The sequence below is a fragment of the Caenorhabditis elegans genome, chromosome IV, assembly GCF_000002985.6.
Source record: "Caenorhabditis elegans chromosome IV".
Lineage (NCBI taxonomy): Eukaryota > Metazoa > Nematoda > Chromadorea > Rhabditida > Rhabditidae > Caenorhabditis > Caenorhabditis elegans.
This window is the reverse complement of record NC_003282.8, coordinates 8,284,322-8,303,065: the sequence shown is the minus strand read 5'-3', so window position 1 is coordinate 8,303,065 and position 18,744 is coordinate 8,284,322. Positions and strand designations below refer to the sequence as shown.

General features: G+C 37.2%; 8 protein-coding genes and 1 non-coding gene across 12 annotated transcripts; 3 read left to right on the top strand and 6 right to left on the bottom strand.

Moving 5' to 3' along the window:
* Nucleotides 1-1,900: 1,900 nt before the first annotated feature.
* On the bottom strand, nucleotides 1,901-2,298 carry F35H10.5 (Centromere protein X). The gene is made up of 2 exons (NM_068997.4): nucleotides 2,160-2,298; nucleotides 1,901-2,077 (listed from the first exon to the last, which is right to left on the bottom strand). The coding sequence occupies exons 1-2, from the start codon at nucleotides 2,286-2,288 to the stop codon at nucleotides 1,967-1,969; spliced, it is 240 nt and encodes a 79-aa protein (NP_501398.1). The 5' UTR covers nucleotides 2,289-2,298; the 3' UTR covers nucleotides 1,901-1,966.
* A 120-nt stretch (nucleotides 2,299-2,418) lies between these two features.
* On the bottom strand, nucleotides 2,419-3,130 carry F35H10.6 (Spindle and kinetochore-associated protein 2). Its single transcript, NM_068996.7, has 4 exons — nucleotides 3,067-3,130; nucleotides 2,913-3,018; nucleotides 2,803-2,870; nucleotides 2,419-2,758 (listed from the first exon to the last, which is right to left on the bottom strand). Exons 1-4 carry the CDS (start codon nucleotides 3,123-3,125, stop codon nucleotides 2,515-2,517), a joined length of 477 nt encoding a protein of 158 aa, NP_501397.2. The 5' UTR covers nucleotides 3,126-3,130; the 3' UTR covers nucleotides 2,419-2,514.
* A 92-nt stretch (nucleotides 3,131-3,222) lies between these two features.
* nprl-3 (GATOR complex protein NPRL3) lies at nucleotides 3,223-5,574 on the bottom strand (the record flags this gene model as incomplete). 2 transcript variants are annotated; one of them, NM_068995.7, is made up of 8 exons in its annotated part: nucleotides 3,223-3,381; nucleotides 3,434-3,878; nucleotides 4,000-4,251; nucleotides 4,306-4,421; nucleotides 4,747-5,185; nucleotides 5,240-5,315; nucleotides 5,360-5,439; nucleotides 5,530-5,574. In NM_068995.7, 8 exons carry the CDS (start codon nucleotides 5,571-5,573, stop codon nucleotides 3,298-3,300), a joined length of 1,536 nt encoding a protein of 511 aa, NP_501396.1. In that variant the 3' UTR covers nucleotides 3,223-3,297. The 2 variants fall into 2 exon arrangements, with proteins under 2 accessions (NP_501396.1, NP_001294069.1); NM_001307140.3 differs by lacking the exon at nucleotides 5,530-5,574 and having other exon boundaries at nucleotides 5,360-5,432.
* A 208-nt stretch (nucleotides 5,575-5,782) lies between these two features.
* On the bottom strand, nucleotides 5,783-8,376 carry tbce-1 (Tubulin-specific chaperone E; the record flags this gene model as incomplete). Its single annotated transcript, NM_068994.5, has 5 exons — nucleotides 5,783-6,035; nucleotides 6,665-6,918; nucleotides 6,969-7,380; nucleotides 7,463-7,946; nucleotides 8,210-8,376. 5 exons carry the CDS (start codon nucleotides 8,374-8,376, stop codon nucleotides 5,871-5,873), a joined length of 1,482 nt encoding a protein of 493 aa, NP_501395.1. The 3' UTR covers nucleotides 5,783-5,870.
* A 99-nt stretch (nucleotides 8,377-8,475) lies between these two features.
* Nucleotides 8,476-11,483, bottom strand: K07H8.2 (SLC41A/MgtE integral membrane domain-containing protein; the record flags this gene model as incomplete). Of its 3 annotated transcripts, none has more annotated exons than NM_001383140.2 (6): nucleotides 8,476-8,967; nucleotides 9,021-9,905; nucleotides 9,959-10,135; nucleotides 10,187-10,301; nucleotides 11,231-11,334; nucleotides 11,422-11,483. In NM_001383140.2, 6 exons carry the CDS (start codon nucleotides 11,479-11,481, stop codon nucleotides 8,785-8,787), a joined length of 1,524 nt encoding a protein of 507 aa, NP_001370706.1. The 3 variants fall into 3 exon arrangements, with proteins under 3 accessions (NP_001370706.1, NP_501394.1, NP_001379928.1); NM_068993.7 differs by having other exon boundaries at nucleotides 10,187-10,289; nucleotides 11,422-11,481; NM_001392347.1 differs by lacking the exons at nucleotides 11,231-11,334; nucleotides 11,422-11,483 and having other exon boundaries at nucleotides 8,785-8,967; nucleotides 10,187-10,289.
* An 86-nt stretch (nucleotides 11,484-11,569) lies between these two features.
* Nucleotides 11,570-12,793, bottom strand: daf-31 (N-alpha-acetyltransferase daf-31). The gene is made up of 3 exons (NM_068991.7): nucleotides 12,643-12,793; nucleotides 12,331-12,590; nucleotides 11,570-11,907 (listed from the first exon to the last, which is right to left on the bottom strand). Exons 1-3 carry the CDS (start codon nucleotides 12,787-12,789, stop codon nucleotides 11,766-11,768), a joined length of 549 nt encoding a protein of 182 aa, NP_501392.1. The 5' UTR covers nucleotides 12,790-12,793; the 3' UTR covers nucleotides 11,570-11,765.
* Nucleotides 12,794-13,205: 412 nt separating this feature from the next.
* K07H8.14 lies at nucleotides 13,206-13,354 on the top strand. Its single transcript, NR_056302.1, has one exon. It is a non-coding gene; the product is annotated as an Unclassified non-coding RNA K07H8.14 (non-coding RNA).
* Nucleotides 13,355-13,535: 181 nt separating this feature from the next.
* On the top strand, nucleotides 13,536-16,479 carry nucl-1 (Nucleolin homolog 1). Its single transcript, NM_068990.7, has 5 exons — nucleotides 13,536-14,160; nucleotides 14,207-14,517; nucleotides 14,618-15,581; nucleotides 15,626-16,056; nucleotides 16,118-16,479. The coding sequence occupies exons 1-5, from the start codon at nucleotides 13,548-13,550 to the stop codon at nucleotides 16,193-16,195; spliced, it is 2,397 nt and encodes a 798-aa protein (NP_501391.1). The 5' UTR covers nucleotides 13,536-13,547; the 3' UTR covers nucleotides 16,196-16,479.
* Nucleotides 16,480-16,589: 110 nt separating this feature from the next.
* K07H8.9 (K Homology domain-containing protein) lies at nucleotides 16,590-17,891 on the top strand. The gene is made up of 4 exons (NM_068989.7): nucleotides 16,590-16,803; nucleotides 16,851-17,007; nucleotides 17,053-17,395; nucleotides 17,530-17,891. Exons 1-4 carry the CDS (start codon nucleotides 16,750-16,752, stop codon nucleotides 17,738-17,740), a joined length of 765 nt encoding a protein of 254 aa, NP_501390.1. The 5' UTR covers nucleotides 16,590-16,749; the 3' UTR covers nucleotides 17,741-17,891.
* The last annotated feature ends 853 nt before the right edge of the window (nucleotides 17,892-18,744 follow it).

Genomic DNA, 18,744 nt, shown 5'->3' with positions numbered 1-18,744 from the left:
AGACCGATTTGTGACGGAAATTGTTGTCGTAATCGGTTTTATGACACACTGCGCACGGTGAATTCGGAGAAATTTCAAATTATGAATTCAAAATTCAGGTTTCAAAAGTGAAAGTGATATTGACAAGAAGGCAGGGGGATATCAATTTTGTTATCAATTGAATATTGACATATTGAAAATGAAAAGCAGGTTGAAAGAAAAGAAGATGTTGAGTCAAGGGTGACCAAGGTTTCAAGGCACAATAGATTCCTATCGGAAACTGGTTTTTTGTTGAAAAGTTAAGCGGGACGATGAGAGGTAGTAGAATTGGTAAACGAGTGACAAGTAAAATTTTTGATATCGAATATAGCTATAATTGCAATCGTACTGACCCCTAGGTGTTAAAGGCTAATCTGCTTAAAAAAAAGCCAAAAATTGAATGTACATATATCTACTTTATTTGGGTATTTCTACCTCTAAAATATGGAAGTGCATCGTCTTAAATTAAAAGATGGTGACGCATAACGGATGTTTATTTTAGGATAATTTTAAATGATAACAAATGTTTGAAGATGGAAAATACTTTCAAAATAACGCCAAGTCCTTACCAAACTTCTTCTTTATCAATGGAAAAATAAACTTTAAAATAGAACAGATACTATAAGTTAGAATAACACCGTATCAGAGGCTTAGAGTGAGATATTAGACTAACTTGAGACTTAATACCTATGGTCTTAAGATCTAGAGTACAGTGCAATCGTTATCACTGTTCTTTTTTCCGGCGGACGGGAACAAGCCGCCGCCACTATGCTCATAGAATGACGAGAGAGGAGTAAGAGCGGAAGAAGGAGCATCCCCTCCGAATGCCGTTTAGACTTTTCCACTCCTTACTCCGATCATCGTCAAAAAGAAGATCAATCACTGGTTTTCGGCCGCGGGGCGCGAAGCCTCCCCCTTCCCGATCAGAGTCTCGTCAACTTCAATAGTCTCTCGATGACAATACAAACTGCGCATGCTAGACTTCAATTCTATCTCAATTTCTCTCTTCTCTACAGTTTTTCTCGCCTTCGACCACTGTACTGTATCTTCTGAATCAAAGAGTAAAAAACCAACGAGTGTGACTGATTGACGCCGTCACCACTAAAAATGCCAAATTGCAGGATGGCATCTATTTCAAATTAAACTTATACATAGCTTATGCTTAACTTAACTTAACTTATTAAACTTATATTAAATAGTGGAAATTCTTGTCAAGTTTTGCTTTAACAAAACTTTGATTCAACCAAGGCCAATCTTTGAACAAAACTTATCTTGTGTCGCTTTTGGAAAGACATGGGGAAATGTTGGATTGAACTCGGTCGGAACTTCGGCGCGGCCTAAACAAATTCAACTTTTGCCAAAGTTACCCAACTTCCGAAGAAAGTTATATTTATGGGCAAAAGAAATTGTCGCCGAATGCCGAGCAAACATATTTCAAACTGACAACTTTAGATTCTGACCTTTTTTCTATACTTTATCCTGGAATTAGATCTTAGTTAACTTCAGTTGTGCAAGTTGAATTTAGAAACAACAATCGTAATTTTCAAATTTTGATTGTATCAATTAATTGGGTAGGTTCAACTTTGAAAACCTTAGACTTTCAAACTTGCACTAAGTCTCTGTTCTGTTGCTTTCCGGTTGGAGCTCAATATGTGTGCAAACAATGACCACAGTATTGGTCAGTCTCGATGCTCTTCCACTTCAACTATTTTTTGCCGATTCTCTTTCTTTGAAAAAACAAACATTCGATACTCTGAATTCTAAAACTCCGATTGAAATGATTGTGTGACACGAAAATCAAATGGAACTGATCAGGCGGCTTCTGTGACTCATGTTTTTCGCAAACTCGCAAGTGGTTAAACAATTTGTGTGGAACACATTTCATAAGTTAGTTTTATACAGAATTATAAAGAAAACAAGAAGATCGGTAGTTAAAGAGATGATTTTTTTAGATTGCAAAATCGAGCATTAGCTGAGCGATGACTCGTTTCAAGTGTTCTTTTGTGACGTGGCGGCTTCCAGTGTTGGCAGCGGACTGTGCGGCTCGAGCTACCGACTCCTGAAATTTTAAGTTATTTTAAAAAATTGTAAAATAAATTTTTTTAAATAAGAGTAAAAATTCAAAAAATCATATTAATCACCTGTGCAAGCAAATTGATAAGAGCTGTGAGAACAGCTAGTGCATCCGGATCCAAGTTCAACCGTTTCTTGCCTCGCCGAGCCACAATCAACATCGATCTTACTGTAGACTGTTTGATGTGCATTACCATGATTGAAATTCTGAAATCTTACTAATTACACAGATATACGCGAGAAGTCTGAAATTTCAGGAAGTAGATAATAACGAGAATTTATAACTGGATTACTGTATTCAAATAAAAATCTTCTATCCCGTTATTTGAAACAAACAAGTTATTTATTTAAAGAAATCGTAGGGAAATGTGGATGAGACCTGGGAAAAATAGGAAAAAAAAACAAATTGAACAAATTCAAATATTATTCCATTCGAAACGGGAAGTCTGAAGGAAGTGTGAATCTGAATGGTTCCACATATGGCATATCCATCGTGGCAAGAAGCATTGTCAAGTCGGTTTTCAGTTTATTGGTTGACTTTTGCAGTTTTTCCATCATATTTTTTAAGCTGTCCATCTTCCGATCACATGTTTTGATAGCGTCTTGAAGCTTCATCTCCACATAAACATCGTCACACAGCTTAACAACCACATGCTTCGTGTCTCTCCTTAAATTCAAAAATAAAAGTAGTAGTTATAATAAGTATCTTACACTTCAATATTCATAAAAACTCTCTGTCCCAGTTCGGTCTTTCCTTCTGTTGTTTTTGGAGCCTCATTCTAGAAAAAAAGATGATTTAGGTCTAACTTTGAACTCTTTACCAGAAGCCGTTGACATGTGAACTTGAGTTTTGCATACTCCTCGCACTGTTTTTGCAACTTTTTGAATTCCTTCTCCTCAGTTGCAATTTTAGGATGAATAACATTTCTGTAAATAATTGTCAATTATTTATTCCGATTCGATTGATGTACTCACTCTGACAAATCTTCCAAATACTTCATGTATCTTTCCTGTGCAGAGACATAGTTTTCCATTTGAGCTGAATACATTTTTTGGAGAAGGTATTCAAAAATTTATAAAAATAGTAGGTTTTATGCAATAACCTCTTTCAGAAAAAAAAACAAATTTAATATAGGGGGTAAAATCATGCTTCATTTTTTGTACATAAATGAGAAAAATATAAAAACCGGAATAAAAGATCCTTGGCTACTCGGCAACAAAATCAGGACGGCGGAATGTAGCAATTACAAGCTTGAAAGACACGAAAACTCCCTCGATTTCTGTACGATCCTGGAAAATACTTAATCAGTATTAGCAGAATTTACCCTATTCAATTTCTTACCAAATTATTTTTGTATTTGATTTCTTCCAAATGATGATTTCCATCCATCATCGGAGCAACTTTTACGAAAAGGCTCAACGTTCGTTTGACACTGGCATAAGATGTAGTTTCGAGCATTTCAGCACAAATATCCGCTACAACTCCCTTCACGTCATTTGGTAATGTGCTTTCCTCGATGATTTTCGTAAACTCAGCGGGACATGGCTCTTTTGGTTCTGGTAGGATCGCGATCGAGTACGGTTTCAGAATATAGTAAAATTGATGCAACTGCATGAGCATTTGATGACGAAGCAAAGCAACGACAAGCTTCGCACGAACTCCCTGTTCGTGTAGAGGAAGGTTTTTTCGGATAAACGTATCCAGTGTTTTTGGGGGATTGAAATGAGCCAGCCCGGCAGCCAAGTGAATGGTATTGCCGAATTGAGCTGTGAACTTCTCTGCCATTCTGTAACTTGTTGAATTTCAATGTAACAATAAAATCCTTGACTAATCAAAATGTTCTATGAAAATAGTGATTTTGTTTTGAATTTATAAAATATAGTTTAAAAAACAAAAAAATTGCTCACTTATCAAGAGGTTGTGGACTTGTTGCAGATGTATAGATGTTTGTATTACATAAAGGATAAATGAGAATAGCACGTGTCCATTGCAGTAAGTGTCGAATGATCATGAAAACTTCAAAAATCGGGATTCCAGACGCCGTTGACATATCCAAAATTGAACGATCCGGACTACAATGACTGAGAAGTTTAGCAACAATCGGATTTGCATCTGGAGTTGGCCACACATCTTCGAGAAGCAAAATTCCGTGATAAGGTCTGAAAAATAGTTTTTGTAGTTCCAAAAAATGGGTTATTATAGGAAAAACTCACTTCATTTTTCTGACGATTTCATCGATTTCCTGCCTTCCTTTCGGCACTACATTTAACTTCGTCAAGGCATGTGCTTCATCACAAAATCCAAGTTCCACAAAATTTATGAGATATTTCTGGAAATGTTTTTTTAAGTCTAGATTGAATTTTATCATCCATTCGCGTAAAGTGATACTACTAGGTGCTTAAATGGTACATGATAAATTCTGTTTTTCTGAACAGGTTAGAATTTAAAATTTCAAAAGTTTTTTTTCTACATCAAATGAACAAATCTGTAAAGTCTGGCACCCTGATATCGTGACAAGACCACCATGGGAAAAATGCGTGTTCCTTTGAAATGACATGTCAAAAATATCGCGAAATTACAATAAATATTGTAATCAAAATCTGATAGAACCTTTAGTGGAAACAAATCTGAATTTAAAAGAATTTGAATCTTACATGAATATTTCCTCGATTTCGCACTTCTTCAAACATTTCAGCCAATGGTTGAACTATGAAACTAGTCTTTGCGAACTCTTCCAGAGGATGATCTTTATTAGGTTCTTCAGCATTATCTGCCCACTTGTCCTCTCGTTCCAGAAATCCAAAATAGTTTTGGAGCATGACCAAACTGACTGCAATCTTATTCGAAAGTGTTTGATATGCGGACGCTGTGTGCTGTTCACATCCGTTTTTAAGTGCAAAAACAATCGAAATCTGATAGTTGGTGGATTCACCACGTGCTTTCCATGTCTTCGGATATGCAACGAATCTTTGATTATTGATCTTCATATCGAACCCATCGTTACACGCAATTTCTTGAGTTTTGAACACATAAGCAAGCATTCCGAGAGACATGTCGAATTCTGTATCCACACGTCCGAAACCATAACTTGGACTGAAATTTTGAACGTTTGAATATTTAAATTTAAATATTCGGATTTAAACGAACTCTTTGACACTTGTAAGAACTGGCTTCACACATTGTCCTGGATTAGAGCTGGAAGGTTGTGGATCTTTCGATGGAGCTGAAAATGTTTTTTTTTTTGAGATTTTATATTGTTCAGATTACCTTTGGTAGCTGGTTTTCGATGTGGATAAATAGATACAATCTTTTCGCCGCTTTGTCCAGTGAGAAAACACATCACAGCACTGAAAATTCAAAATTATTTTTATGATAAATTGAACTTTATTCAACAAGATCACAAATAACTATTGATTTTCAGTAATTTAAAAACTCACTGAAGATGACTTTCTCTCTCGAAATCCACTTCTTTCGCTGACATTCTTCAAAAATTCAAAAAAGATTTTCTGGTATGCAATAGTAGATCACAGTACAAAAAAAACCAACAATAGTTGCGAGACCCATGCATATGACGAAATTTTCAAAAGTGAAATTTTCACTGATTGATTTTATTCCATAATCGGAATAATTGTAAATAGTATTGAAATCGATACATAACGGATAGTATTTTTAACGGACATTTTCGCTGATAAGAAATTAAGGAATTTTATGCAAGTTAAAGCTCATATATTTTGTAACAAACAATAAGTTGTGCAATAAATAATCTTCCGGTAACAATTCAATCATGTTCCACAACAAGAATATCTCGATCTTCTGAAGGTGAATAGTGTCCAAATTCTCTTAACGGATTTTCTAGTTCAATTCGGTGTTGTTTGGCTTTTTCACTCATAACGAGGTATAGACGGATTTTCGATGTATTGGGGACTTTGAAGAGACGAGCGAGCTGGAAAAAATAAAATTTTTGATGGAAGTATTTAGCCTCTATTTTTTGATGAAACTAGCCTCTATATGGGGACGCAGAAAAAAACACTTTAGACATTGATCTGAAAACACGCTCAACGGTTAATTTTAAATGCTCCGCCCACAAACTATGGGTCTCGTTAGGTATTAGGCGACAAAACCGTAAATTAAAATGTTTCAATTAGTTTTACTGATTTCGCCTATTTTTAAACATTTTTCGTCTTTTTTTGGTTCGTTTTTCATTCTTTAATGATTTTTATGTCGAAGAGATGTTTAAAAATGAAATGCTAATGATTTTTTCTATTTTGTCTCAAATTTTTATTTCATTACTTTCGGCATAAAAATCTTTGGAAACAACGGAAAACATAACAAAAAATCTTTAAAATTAGCGAAATCGGCAAAACAAACTAGAAACGTTTGATTTTACAGTTTTCTGTCAAATACCTAGCGAGACCCATTGCTCGTTACGTTTTCAATTGGAAGTGGAGCGCGTTTCTGCGTCCCCAAAATAATCGAATCAAGATAATACATTTTTAAATTAAATTCTTTGCATTTTCAAAAGTACATGCATGTCTTCTTGATTCAAATAATAATGATTGTTCATTTGCCTACCATATCTCTAATTTTCTGTATGCTCATTCCCAATGGAAGCCTTCGTGTCTCCACTCGATTTCCACATTCAATTCTAATTTTCACCACCGCAAGGCCCTTTTTTGCTGTATCAAGTGTCGGTTCTCCATGAATTTCAATCAGTCTTTTGATATCGTCTTGATGATCTTCGTTATCATTTAGACCGGCATATTTGTTCAGAAATCGAATTTCTGCAGACCTTCGTTCTACTTCTGACACATCAAACCTATTGAGATCTAGAAAAAAACATCTACTTTAAATAATTTTTAATATTTTTGAAACCAACCTATTAAAGTGCTCAACTTGGCAATTACAATCTCATAGGCATGGACACCCTTTTCAGTTGATAATTTTTTGCAATCGAACAATAACCGTTTCAAACTTTTAAGAGATCTAATGGAATTTACACTTTTCCATTCAACAATTGAATTTCTTTTTATGTTCAGATATTCGAGTTTCGGGAATTTTATCGAACCATCGAATCCGTTTAAGCTCGTAATTCCACAATTCGCCACAGAAAGTTGTGTCAAATTCGGAAAAGTTCCGTGAATGGAATCTAGTGTTTTGAATGGATTATCTTCGAGATCGAGGGATGTAAGACGAGATGAAACAGCTTCAGAAACTGAGAATCTTGTGAGATCATTACCAAACGCCACGACATCTGATGTAGAGGGGAACCGGAGAAGAATCGAGTCGATCTGAAAAATAAAAATAGCAATTCTAGACACTTTTTTTTTAATATTTCATTGGTATTCCTTTAACCTTTAATCTTTAACCTACCGAATTCTCAGATAAATTGCATTCACTAATGACCAATTTCTTACAACTATCCGAATAAACATGATCATCTCCTTCTGATTCATCATCATCTTCTTCTTCATTGAAGCATTGCATGCGATTCCTTCGTAAGTTGAGTTCTTGAATTCTAGGAAAATATTCAAGAATCTGACGAACTGTTTTCCATTTGTACAGTAGATTTCCATAAAGATTAAGTTCACGACAAAGTATAAATTGGGGAGAATCCGAGGAAGGTGGGAAGCCGACTGATCGATTATCAAGAACAATATTTATAAGTTTCTCGATATTGCTTTGTTTTGCAGCCGTTTGATCCATTCCGATCAACTCGATCTTCTTATTGGATTGCGCCAATTCAATTTCAGTTTCGACGCTCTCTTCCTCGATGTATCTGTCTTTGATTTCAAACAATAGATCAGTTGGTTTCGGTACTATTTCATGCTTCATCAATGATCCTCCATTTGGATGTCTGAAAATTTGAAAGTTCACACTTTTGTGACTAGTTTGTATTATTTAGTGACGAATTTTTAAGGGAAAGTAATTGGAGTGTTAAATACGGTAAATAATCCCCCGACACTGTATATTTAAAAGTTCATGGAGACCGCCATAAAACTATGAAAATGTGTACAGCGGAGATCACTTCCATTTTTTGTCCCAATTTGGAATTCATTTCCGACAGTTTCGAATGAGAAATGTCTATAGAATATATTTCTGATGAAAATGTCTGTTAACCTCGTCTGAAAGTATCGTTTTCCTCTCACAATTCCATCATGTTTTCCACGTGTCGGATCATCCCACTCCAATCCAACCCATCGTTGACTACCGTATCCATCGACTTCTCCAATATATCGAACTGTTGCTACTTCGAAATTTATTCGAACTCGTTGTCCTATTTCCATCTGGAAAATTGTTTTTTTTCTTGGCCCATCTTGTCAAAATTATTGGACCACTCGCGGAATAAGATGTCCAGAGATAAAAATTAATTAAATTTAAAAGTTCAAATTAACTTATTTATTCCCAAAAAATACATAGTGACTAGCGGAAAATGCAAAATGTCTATTAGATATGACCAAAAATAGCTAGAGAGAAAAATGGATCACAATGTACAGAAAATTATGCGCTTGACGGCAAATGGATATCAATCAACTCATCGGGTTTGACTAGAGTTCTGATGAAAGTGCGTTAGTTGTGAAAATGAAAAATTAGGTTAGCGAAATACTGTTTTACATGCAGATGGGGGATGAGAACCAATCTATAATAACGGGGATGCAGTTATACAATGTGGTAAAAGTTTGAACGTTTTAAAATTATGACGAAGTGAGTTCCTTTGGATCAAAATGGTCAGTAGTGAGGAATACTATGAATAGGAGTCCGGTTCCTAGGAGATCTCCAAGAGCTGTAAGATATGGAATCACAGAATTATCTGGGTCAATTTTCCATTTCCAAAGAAGAGCGACGAGAAGTTGACAAACGAATAGAAGTATGACAACCTGCAATTTTTGAAATTTTGATTATATATTTTAAATTTTCGATAAAACCTTACCTGAATGATTGCCGCAATCATATAAAGACTGGTGAAAAGTGGTCCATGGGGTGTCACATTATTCTTTGAAGTCAAAGTGAATAACTGGATAAGGAAATTGAAGCAAATATGACCAGGAACAACGAGTAACAAAAGAACTCGAGCCGATCGAGAATCCCATTCTTTTGAGAAGAATGCACGCTGAACACTGGTAAATCGACTGACAGTCCATTCATTCGGAAGAACTCCAACTGTGCCGGCTTTATGGAAATAAGTAGAGAGTCTGCTGGCTTGAACAGCAGCCAAATTCCCTCCAACACCATTCAATACTGGACCGTATGTACTCAAGCTATGATATCTTCGGACTGCGGTTTCTAATATAAATCCTCCAGCACTACTGATAAGCATTGACATGATGACTGGTGTCCATCCATTGTAGAGAGTCTCCTGTGTTCCTTCATTCTCGTTGGCAATTTTTATCCAGAAAGGAAGGAGAAGAAGGAATAATACAATCACGATAACATTGAGCCAAGATTCAGTATTATGAGCTTTGAGGAACACGGATCCGAAGAAAGCCAGTACAGTGAGTGTCGTCAGATCTCCAAGTGATGCAGCAATTGGTGTGGCCACATTATCGGGATTGATGTTGTATTTTCGAGATGTCACAATGACAACCACCATTAACAGTGATAGTACGAGGGATGCACTACATGCTGTAGCTAGGCTGCTTGCACACATCAATGCACCATGAGCCCAATCGAAATCCCCAGAAGGAATGAAAGCGAGAGCAGCGGCAAAAGCAGAAGCGAGGAAAGCGACGACAGTAGCCTGAACTTGCACAAGTGCCAAGTTGGCGATGACTACATCTTTTCGTTGTTTTGAAGAATCCATATGACCAAGGTTAGCCTGAAAAATTGATAGAAAATTATAAAATTGAATATTCTCAAGTGTAAACTCACAAGTGTTGAGAGTCGACTGGCTAGTGTCATTTCCAGATTTCCTTTAAGCCCAAGCAGTGCTGGAACTAGAATCAGAATTTCAGGGATTTCTTCGAACAAAGGCCATGTGACTACTATTGAGAGAACCAATCCAGCAAATACCATTCCAAGACCAGCGACGGCAAACGGAAAGAGAACCTGAAAACAGCAAGTTCATAATTTCTTTTGTAAAATACCTGAAAAACTTACTTGGAAAAAGAGTACATAACTCGATTCGGCAGGAATCACCGACATGTTCACAAGATCGTTTGAATGGTCGTACGTCCTCGATTTTAGTGAAGAATTTTCGTTCCTGAAACGAAAACTGGATCGGATTAATATACTGTTTGGAATATAATTTTGCAAAAAAAAATTACATAATGTAAAAGAAATGAGGAAAATTTTAAGTTCGGAATCAAAACTACGACTTTCAACTCAACTGGAAAGAAAAATGAGAAACCAAAGTATGAATGACCTCGAAAATGTAGAATCAGGTTATTTATTTGTTAGAAGTGTCGAGAATCATTGAGACATCATCTTATCACTTTTTGGCTATAGAATTTCGAAGAAATTTGTACCTACAAAGATCGTTCTAGTCAGAAATTAGAAAAAAAAACCTGTGTTAACTTTGATATATCATGAACAAGATTTAAAAAAAAACTTATATTATTGGCGAAATGTAGCTCAATTGCAGAAAAATGTAACATGAATAGTCGCTTAATTGCGTCAAACTTTTGACAATGATAATACATGAGCTCAAACTGGAATCGATGCGAAAAAGAATAACTAACCAATTTCTAATGATTTTCAGAAATTAAAAAAACAGGAAGAACATTTTTCGTTTCTTCATTTGTAAGTTATACTTGTCGTGAAATATTATAACATTCTGGGCAAAATCATAACTTTTAGTTTTGAGTCTCTATCAAAACAAATAAATTCTCTCTCCGACCTGTCAAAAAGGATCTCATTTGGTATGGAAAACTCGTGTAACACCACTCTCAATCTATTTGTTTTATGAGAGCAGAGGGAGAGGCGATGAAACGATTCGACCAAATCGGATTTGCGTTGAGGTTAAACTGTTTCTCCCTCCATAATGTGTGAGACCGAATGATTTTTGAAAACAATTCCATGTGTCTGTTCAATGTTGAAAATACGAACTCGGTAGTGAGCCAGAATTTTATTTGTTGAAATGTTAGAAAATAGTGCTACATTTTCAACAATGAGTTTTTTTTCGAGAATAACCGAATCACTTACATAACTCTGGAAAATAAACTTCCTCCTGGTGTAGCTGTTTCTGCGTCCATTGATTTACCGACATCTTCAAGTGCAATTCCCAATTGATCGAATGTTGTTAATCCCTGAAAAATTTAGATTTAAAATCTATATTTCATCTGAATCACTCAAAACTATTAAAAGGAATAACAGAGTTTTTAATAAAAACTTACTTCATGAACAGCTGATTGATAGTCCTTTTTGCCATCCCCTATTCCACCGCCACCTTTCATCTAAAACATTAACTTTAAAGGTCGAAATAAATATTTACAGATATTTGAATACAGAAATCAACTGCTTATAACATCTACAAACCATTTTAATGCTTTAAATTTATTAATGAGCTTTCAAAGGGGGATCAAAGAGATTATTCAGGGGAAAACTTAAATTTTTACCTAATCTAAAACCAGAGGAGGAAACGAGAATTGAAAGAAAAGAGATCCTCCTGAAAGGGGAGAACAGAGAAAGTATCAGAATGAACCAGTTGGAAAAGGCAAAAATAAACTTTGATAACGAATTAACTGCGATTTTTCTTTTTATCGTCAGTGGTTTTTGCAGTGGTATAGGCCTCTCGATCTGCTGGCTCGATGTTCCGTTCTTCTGCCCATTTTGCGAGATCGCGACGCATAGCGTATGCATCTTCTCCATCCGCGTAATATCTGGAATTTGTCATTTTTGTTAATAATTAGGGTTAATAAGGTTCTAAAAGTTATCATAATTTGCAAATTGAAGTATGTTTCTTCTGATTGATGCCAAAGTTTAATCACCTCGCTCGCATATTTTTGTTTATTGTTTTAAAAAAGCGCCACGTTATTAAACGTAATTATTTTTCGAAACATTTTGTCCTTTCACTGATAATCACAATAACCTTTTTCAATTTGAACTTGACTTGGAACAAAAATTAAAAATAGGTGAACCAAAAAAGAATACAAAATTATTTAATTCCATCACTTCTGTAAAAAGTATAACGTTGGAAATCGAACGGGTGATTGGGAAACGTCGATTAGAATTTTTTCAGTTGTTCATCGAGGGACGAACTAATCCGCGCCGAGAAATGAGGATTTATTCAAATTAATACTTACTTTGGCTCTGTATCCACAATTTCGAATTTCAGTGTGTTCTTGTATAGATTCAATGCGGCTCGGTTTGATACACGAACATGAAGCGATACGTATTTAGCGTTGTAGGTTTCGACCATGGCTCTTGCGGTCTGATCCATCATTTTATTAGCCAATCCCAGACGTCTGTAAGATCTTTTGACGGCCAAAGAGGTGATATGACCATGTGGCTCCTCTCCTGGGTCTTCTTCCATTTTGGCGAGAACATATCCAACAACATTTCCCTGAACAACAATAAATGTTTCAAGTCAAGATTTGCATGAGAATAAAAAATACCTTGTGATCTTCAGCAATATAAGAGAGCTGCGGCCAAGAAAGAGCGTGATAGAAGTAGTATTTCATTTGATAATTCTCTGGAAGGCACATAAGATTCGCATTTTGCATGCTCATCAAATCGTCCACGCGAGCACAACGAATGTTCATCCTGCTGCAAAGATAGAGCAGTTGAGTAAACGGCACAAAAAATTCGGAAGCGAATGCAAAAGGAGAAAAAAATAGAGATTAATGGAGGATTTGCAATATACGAGCTTGTAAAAAAGTTATAACTCGAATTCGCCGAGGGGCAATACACCGTAGAAATAGAAACGTGGATAAGGTGGCACGTGAAACTTAAGTTTTTACTAAAACAATTAGGAAAGAACTATGTATCGCAAATGACAGAGTTTTGCAAATAAAATATTTATATTAAACTATTTTGTTCAATTTTAAAAGAATATCACGCAATATAAATACGAACAAACATTCTAATTGATGAAAACGAATTCTAAAAAGTGTATAATTGACAGTTCAAACGGTTTTGATAACAAACAAAAAGAAATGTACGGAAAATCCAGTTTTTATTGATTTGTCGAATTGTTGAAAGCCGTTGCAAGCCGGCTGCCGCCAGCAAGAAAATTAACGTTTAAAGGCGCATGCATTTATTCGAGAGATCGTGGCGAGACCTGCGCCCGCTTATCGATGAATTTCGAATTTAGAAACATTCTCTTTGTGTACTTTTTCATGTTTATCACTGAAATAAATCGCTTTTCTACGTTTTTTGAAGAAATTTTCTGCTTAAAAATTACTATAATGCATAAAATATCGAAATATATCATTACAACACATTTGGTCGCTGTTATTTCCTGATTTAACTCTAATTAGGACTTCCTAACTTTATTTTATTTATTTCAGGTACAATCAAAATGGGTTTCGACTCACCAAGAGGACGCGGAGGCGGAGGCTTCCGCGGTGGTCGTGGTGGTGGCAGTGGCTTCACCCCACGTGGTGGCGGTGGTGGATTCCGAGGTGGAGATAGAGGACGTTCTCCAGGCGGATTCCGTGGAGGCGATAGAGGACGTTCATCAAGCGGATTCCGAGGAGGAGATAGAGGTCGCTCACCAGGAGGATTCCGTGGTGATCGTGAAGGTGGATTCTCCCCAAGAGGACGTGGTGGAGGCTTCCGAGGTGGTGACCGTGGTGGATTCCGAGGTGGAGATCGTGGAGGATCTCCATGGCGTGGAGGAGACCGCGGCAACTTCCGTGGAGGTGATCGTGGTGGCTCTCCATGGCGAGGAGGAGATCGTGGTGTAGCTAATCGCGGTCGAGGAGATTTCTCTGGAGGGTCCCGTGGTGGCAATAAGTTCTCCCCTAGAGGAGGCGGTCGTGGTGGCTTCACACCTCGTGGACGCGGTGGAAACGATTTCTCACCGCGCGGAGGAAGAGGAAACTTCCAATCTCGTGGGGGAGGCAGCCGAGTTGGTTTTAGCGATAAGAGAAAACAGTATGATAGTGATGGAGATGACGACGAGGAAGAGGGTATAGTGCTGATTTTAGATTTATTTGCAATTATTCAATATTCCAGAAGTCCCGAAGAAAAAGCTTGCCACCGGAACTCCGTTTGCAAAACAAACAAAACCAGTAGAAGACGATTCTGGTGAAGACGAAGAAGATGAGGAGGAGAGTGATGAGGAGCCACAACCACCAAAGAAAACTGCTAAGAGTGCCATTGCTACGGCTGCTGAAGATTCTGACGATGACGAAGAGGACGATGATGAGGAGGAGGAAGAATCTGATGATGACGCTCCGCAGGTCAAAAAGTCTGTTGCTGTTGAGGAAGATGAAGAAGATGAGGAAGACGAGGAAGAAATTGAAATGGACGAAGAAGATGAGGAGGTATGTTTTTTTTTTCTCAAAGGCTGATTTTCTTGTGAAAATTTCTTTGGAAAATGTTGCAATGTTTATTTCGAGTTTCCTTTAATATTATTGTTTTCAGGAAGAAGAGGACGAGGAGGAGACCGAGCCTGTCGCTAAAACTCCAGCTGTAAAAAGCTCTCTCAAATCTGTCGACTCCACAAAAGGAAAGCAAGTCAATTTATCTAAGGTTGCAACCCCAACTACTGTTGACAAGAAAGCACCAGCAACCCCGCATCCTGCCAAAACATCAAAAAATGCTGCCGGTGATGTTCCAAAACTGAACTTTGATGATGACAGCGACGAGGAAGATGAGGAGGATGAAGAAGTAGAGGAGGAAGACGAAGAGGAGGAGGAAGAGGAAGAAGATGTTCCAGCTAAGAAAGCTCCAGTCCTCAAGCAGTCTTTAAGTCAAATAGCTCAAGCGATTGAGGAGGACAGTGACGATGAGGATGAAGATGAAGAAGAAGAGGAGGACGAGGAAGATGAAGAAGAGGAGGAGGATACCACAAATGTCCCACTTATCAAGTCGAAAGCTGATCTTCTCAAACAGATTGCTGCAAATCGTGCTGCTGCTTCTGCTGCTCAAGATAGTGATGAAGACGAAGACGAGGAGGATGAAGAAGACGTAGAGGAAGAAGATGAAGAGGAGGAAGAGGAAGAAGATATCCCAGCTGTGAAGCCAAAAGTCACCGAAAAACAAGGAGGTGTGAAGAGAAAGCTTGATGAGCCTACCGTCGCTTCTAAACAAGTCAAGAGCGATGGTAAATCAATTATCAGTGAAGAGGAGAGAAGACGTCAAGATAGAGATTCGCGTTCTTTGTTCATCAAAGAAATTGCTAAGAAAGCAAAAGATGCTGAAATCACTGGTCTTGTAACTGGACTCGATTCTTTCCGTCGCAAAAAGAACTCGAACTTTGGATGGCTTGTATTCAACACTGTCGCAGATTGCAAGAAAGCTCACGATGTTCTTAGCAAATCTAAGATTCAAGGAAAAGCTCTTTATGTAGACTTCTGTCTCAGTGAAAGCAAAGCTCCAAAAGAACGTACGTTTTAAAATTCCTTAGCCAAGCAAAGTATAATTTTTTAGATGGAGTTCGTCCGATTAATCCTCTCCAGCTCTTCATCAACGCTCTCCCAGGAACCTGCAATAACACAGACTTGAAGAACATCTTCCGTTCATCCACAGACATTAAGATCCTTCACGCAAGTGGTCAGCCAAACTCGAAAAAGAGAGCTTTCATCACTTTTGGAACCGTAGAAGACGCTCAAGCTGCATTCGCAAAATCAAATGGATTGAAGGTTAACAATCATCTAGTCGATGTGTTCTATGCGAGACATCAAGAGACGAAGGTTGACGTGAAACCAAAGAAGGCAGCTACTCCAGCGGTTCAAAAAAAAATTGTTCCGAAAGTTGCTGCTGATTCGTCAGGTGATGACAGCGAAGAGGTGGCGTCAAGTGATGAAGGAATTCAGGAAGTTGAAGAAGAACAACCAAAACAAAAGAAGCTCGTGAAAAAGGTAATTTCTAATCCAGATTATTTTAAAACCTTTATCTTCACTTTCTACAAAAAAAATTAAGGTTGAACCGAAGACTATTCCACGTGTGCAGCAGAAAAAGCCGCAATTCAAGAAGACCGGTTTCAAGGGAAAGAAATAAATTTACCATTGTTTACCATACCACTAATCTCTTCTAGATTTATTCCATCTTGTTGATCCATCTGTTCGCTCCTTGTTAAATCCCATTTTTTTTAAATATTTTTCATTGTTGTTGGTTTTATTGTTTCTCTTGCACAAATTATCAATCCCAATTGTTGTCCCAAAACGTTTTTCATTGTTTTCCCCTGCCTCTTCACAAATCCCTTTCATTTAGGTTATTTGAGTAAGTGTGCTCGGTGTATTTGATGTGCTCGACACTATCAAAAATAAAGTCATTGAAAATATATTCAATCGTGTAATCATTTTGTCATCTGTTTTGAATTTTGGTCAGAGTTATTTTCAATTTTTAGGAACACGTTCACTTATCCTGTAAAGCACTGAATGTAATGTTGAAGGATGATAAAAGAAAGAAGATGCAGTTGCCACGTCTCTGACCTTACTCTGATTAATTTTAATCACGTCTGAATATACGCGTGACCTCCACGTCATCCCCATGATGCCACGTTGGCACGGAGCTCCGTGGCTGAAATTGTTCAGTCTTGTTCATGTTTCACCATGAACAACCATAATTGCTTTCTCACCCCTCTCCAGCAGAAATTCATGCAAATTGTTAGTTCACACCTTTATATATTTTTCAGTTATCTGTTTTTTTGCAGCTATCCGACTATGAAAGAGATCCTAAATCGATCCAAATTCATGAGGAATCCGACCAAATGGATGTAGTGATCTCTTATTTCAAGCTGCTCCTAGCTGAAAAGTCCCGTCTTCTCCAATATGGTCAGGCTAACTTCTCAGTGCATCTCATCGATGAAGGTATGAATTCCAATTTTATAGATCTAATGTTTTTATGATTTTAAGAGATCGGCCGACTCTTCATGGCTCCAATCTCAATGGCTGACATTGGAATTCTTGAAGAATGTGGACGAGAAGCACTTCGGTTTACTGATCTTGGCGCTATGTTCTCTGATTCTGATGATTCGATGCATTCGGATGAAGATGAGGTCACTTTGACTGAAAGTATTAGGATTCCAGTCGAGACTTACCCCACTTACAATTTTATTGGCCGCATCATTGGTCCTCGTGGAACGACAGCGAAGCAGCTTGAGAAAGATACCGGATGCCGAATCATGATCCGCGGAAATCATTCGAATAAGATGTACGGAAATGCATTGCACAAAACTCATGGAGATGGAAGCCAAGAGTGAGTTATACTAAAAATCATCAAAATTTTGATAGATATTACGTGACATTTTGATTTCAAATACATCATTTTATTTTCTTCAATGTATTCACGCCCCATTTAATCCGTTTAGCCCAACCCATTTTTTCTTTCAGTGCAATTGATTTGCCACTTCGCGTCATTGTCGAGACAAGCGGACCACGTCGTGAGGCAACTGCTCGGATCACTGCAGCTCTGGAAACAGTCCAAGTTCTTTTGGTTCCTCCTCCAGATGGGCGTGATGAGCTGAAGCGTAGACAACTCGTCGAGCTTGCAATCATGAACGGTACATACCGACCATCTTGCTCGAGAATTGATCATAACTAATCTTCACTATGTCCCCCCTTGTTCACCACTTCGCCTTGTTTTCCATGTTTTATACTATAAGTTTTACCTATATTCTCCCCCTTCCCGGTGCTCATCATTATCTTTGTTTCCATGTTCCCATTGTGAAATGGAATAAAACCCACTGTTTTTGGATACTCTTAAGCCTTTTTACACCCGCTTTAGGAAGATCCGCGAAAATAGAGCCGAAATGGTGAGAACGCGTTAATTATTATAGGTGACCAAGAATCCTAGGGAAAAGCTATTTTCCTAGAAGAGCGTGAGAATTTTCGAATGTATCTATATATATTTATAAATACATCACATTTCCCGGAGAAAGCAGACTTTCCAATCTACTAGCGACTGGACATATTTATTCAATGCTTGTAACTTTTTAAATAATTTTCATTACCGTCTTTTTTAAAAGACAGTCTTTAAACCCAAAAAAGATCACCCACTCTTCACCACGAGAAATAATATGATATGTTTGATGTGACGACGACAAAGACTATGAGCCAATGAGAAAACAAGACAGAATGGACGGAGAAGCTCTCATTCACTTTTCACGTACATTTTTTGTTTGAAACGAGACACGGCGGACAACTGTCCCTTGTTCTTCTCTTCTTGGATAAAAAAAACGTTTGGTTGAGTGGCTGTGACGAGTTGGAAAAAATTATTTATTTTTGGCCATTGTCATCTAGTAGAAAGCATTCTCAGGTGGTTCATTTGAGATTGTTACAAACATTAAATGGTTTGAGTTTTTTCTATTCACAATGATTAAATACTATAATTAATAAAAACGAAATAAATTCGTAGAAATTTTCCAAAAAAAGAAATTGCACTTCTCATACTGAGGTTGTCTCAATATTACAACTGTAGCATTTTAAATATCTAAAATTTTAATAAATAAACCGTATAAATTGAGACCTAAATAGCAACAACTCTTTCATTATTACACCCTCCGAATACCAATATACTCTATCTTAAAAATACTTGGTTCGATTCCC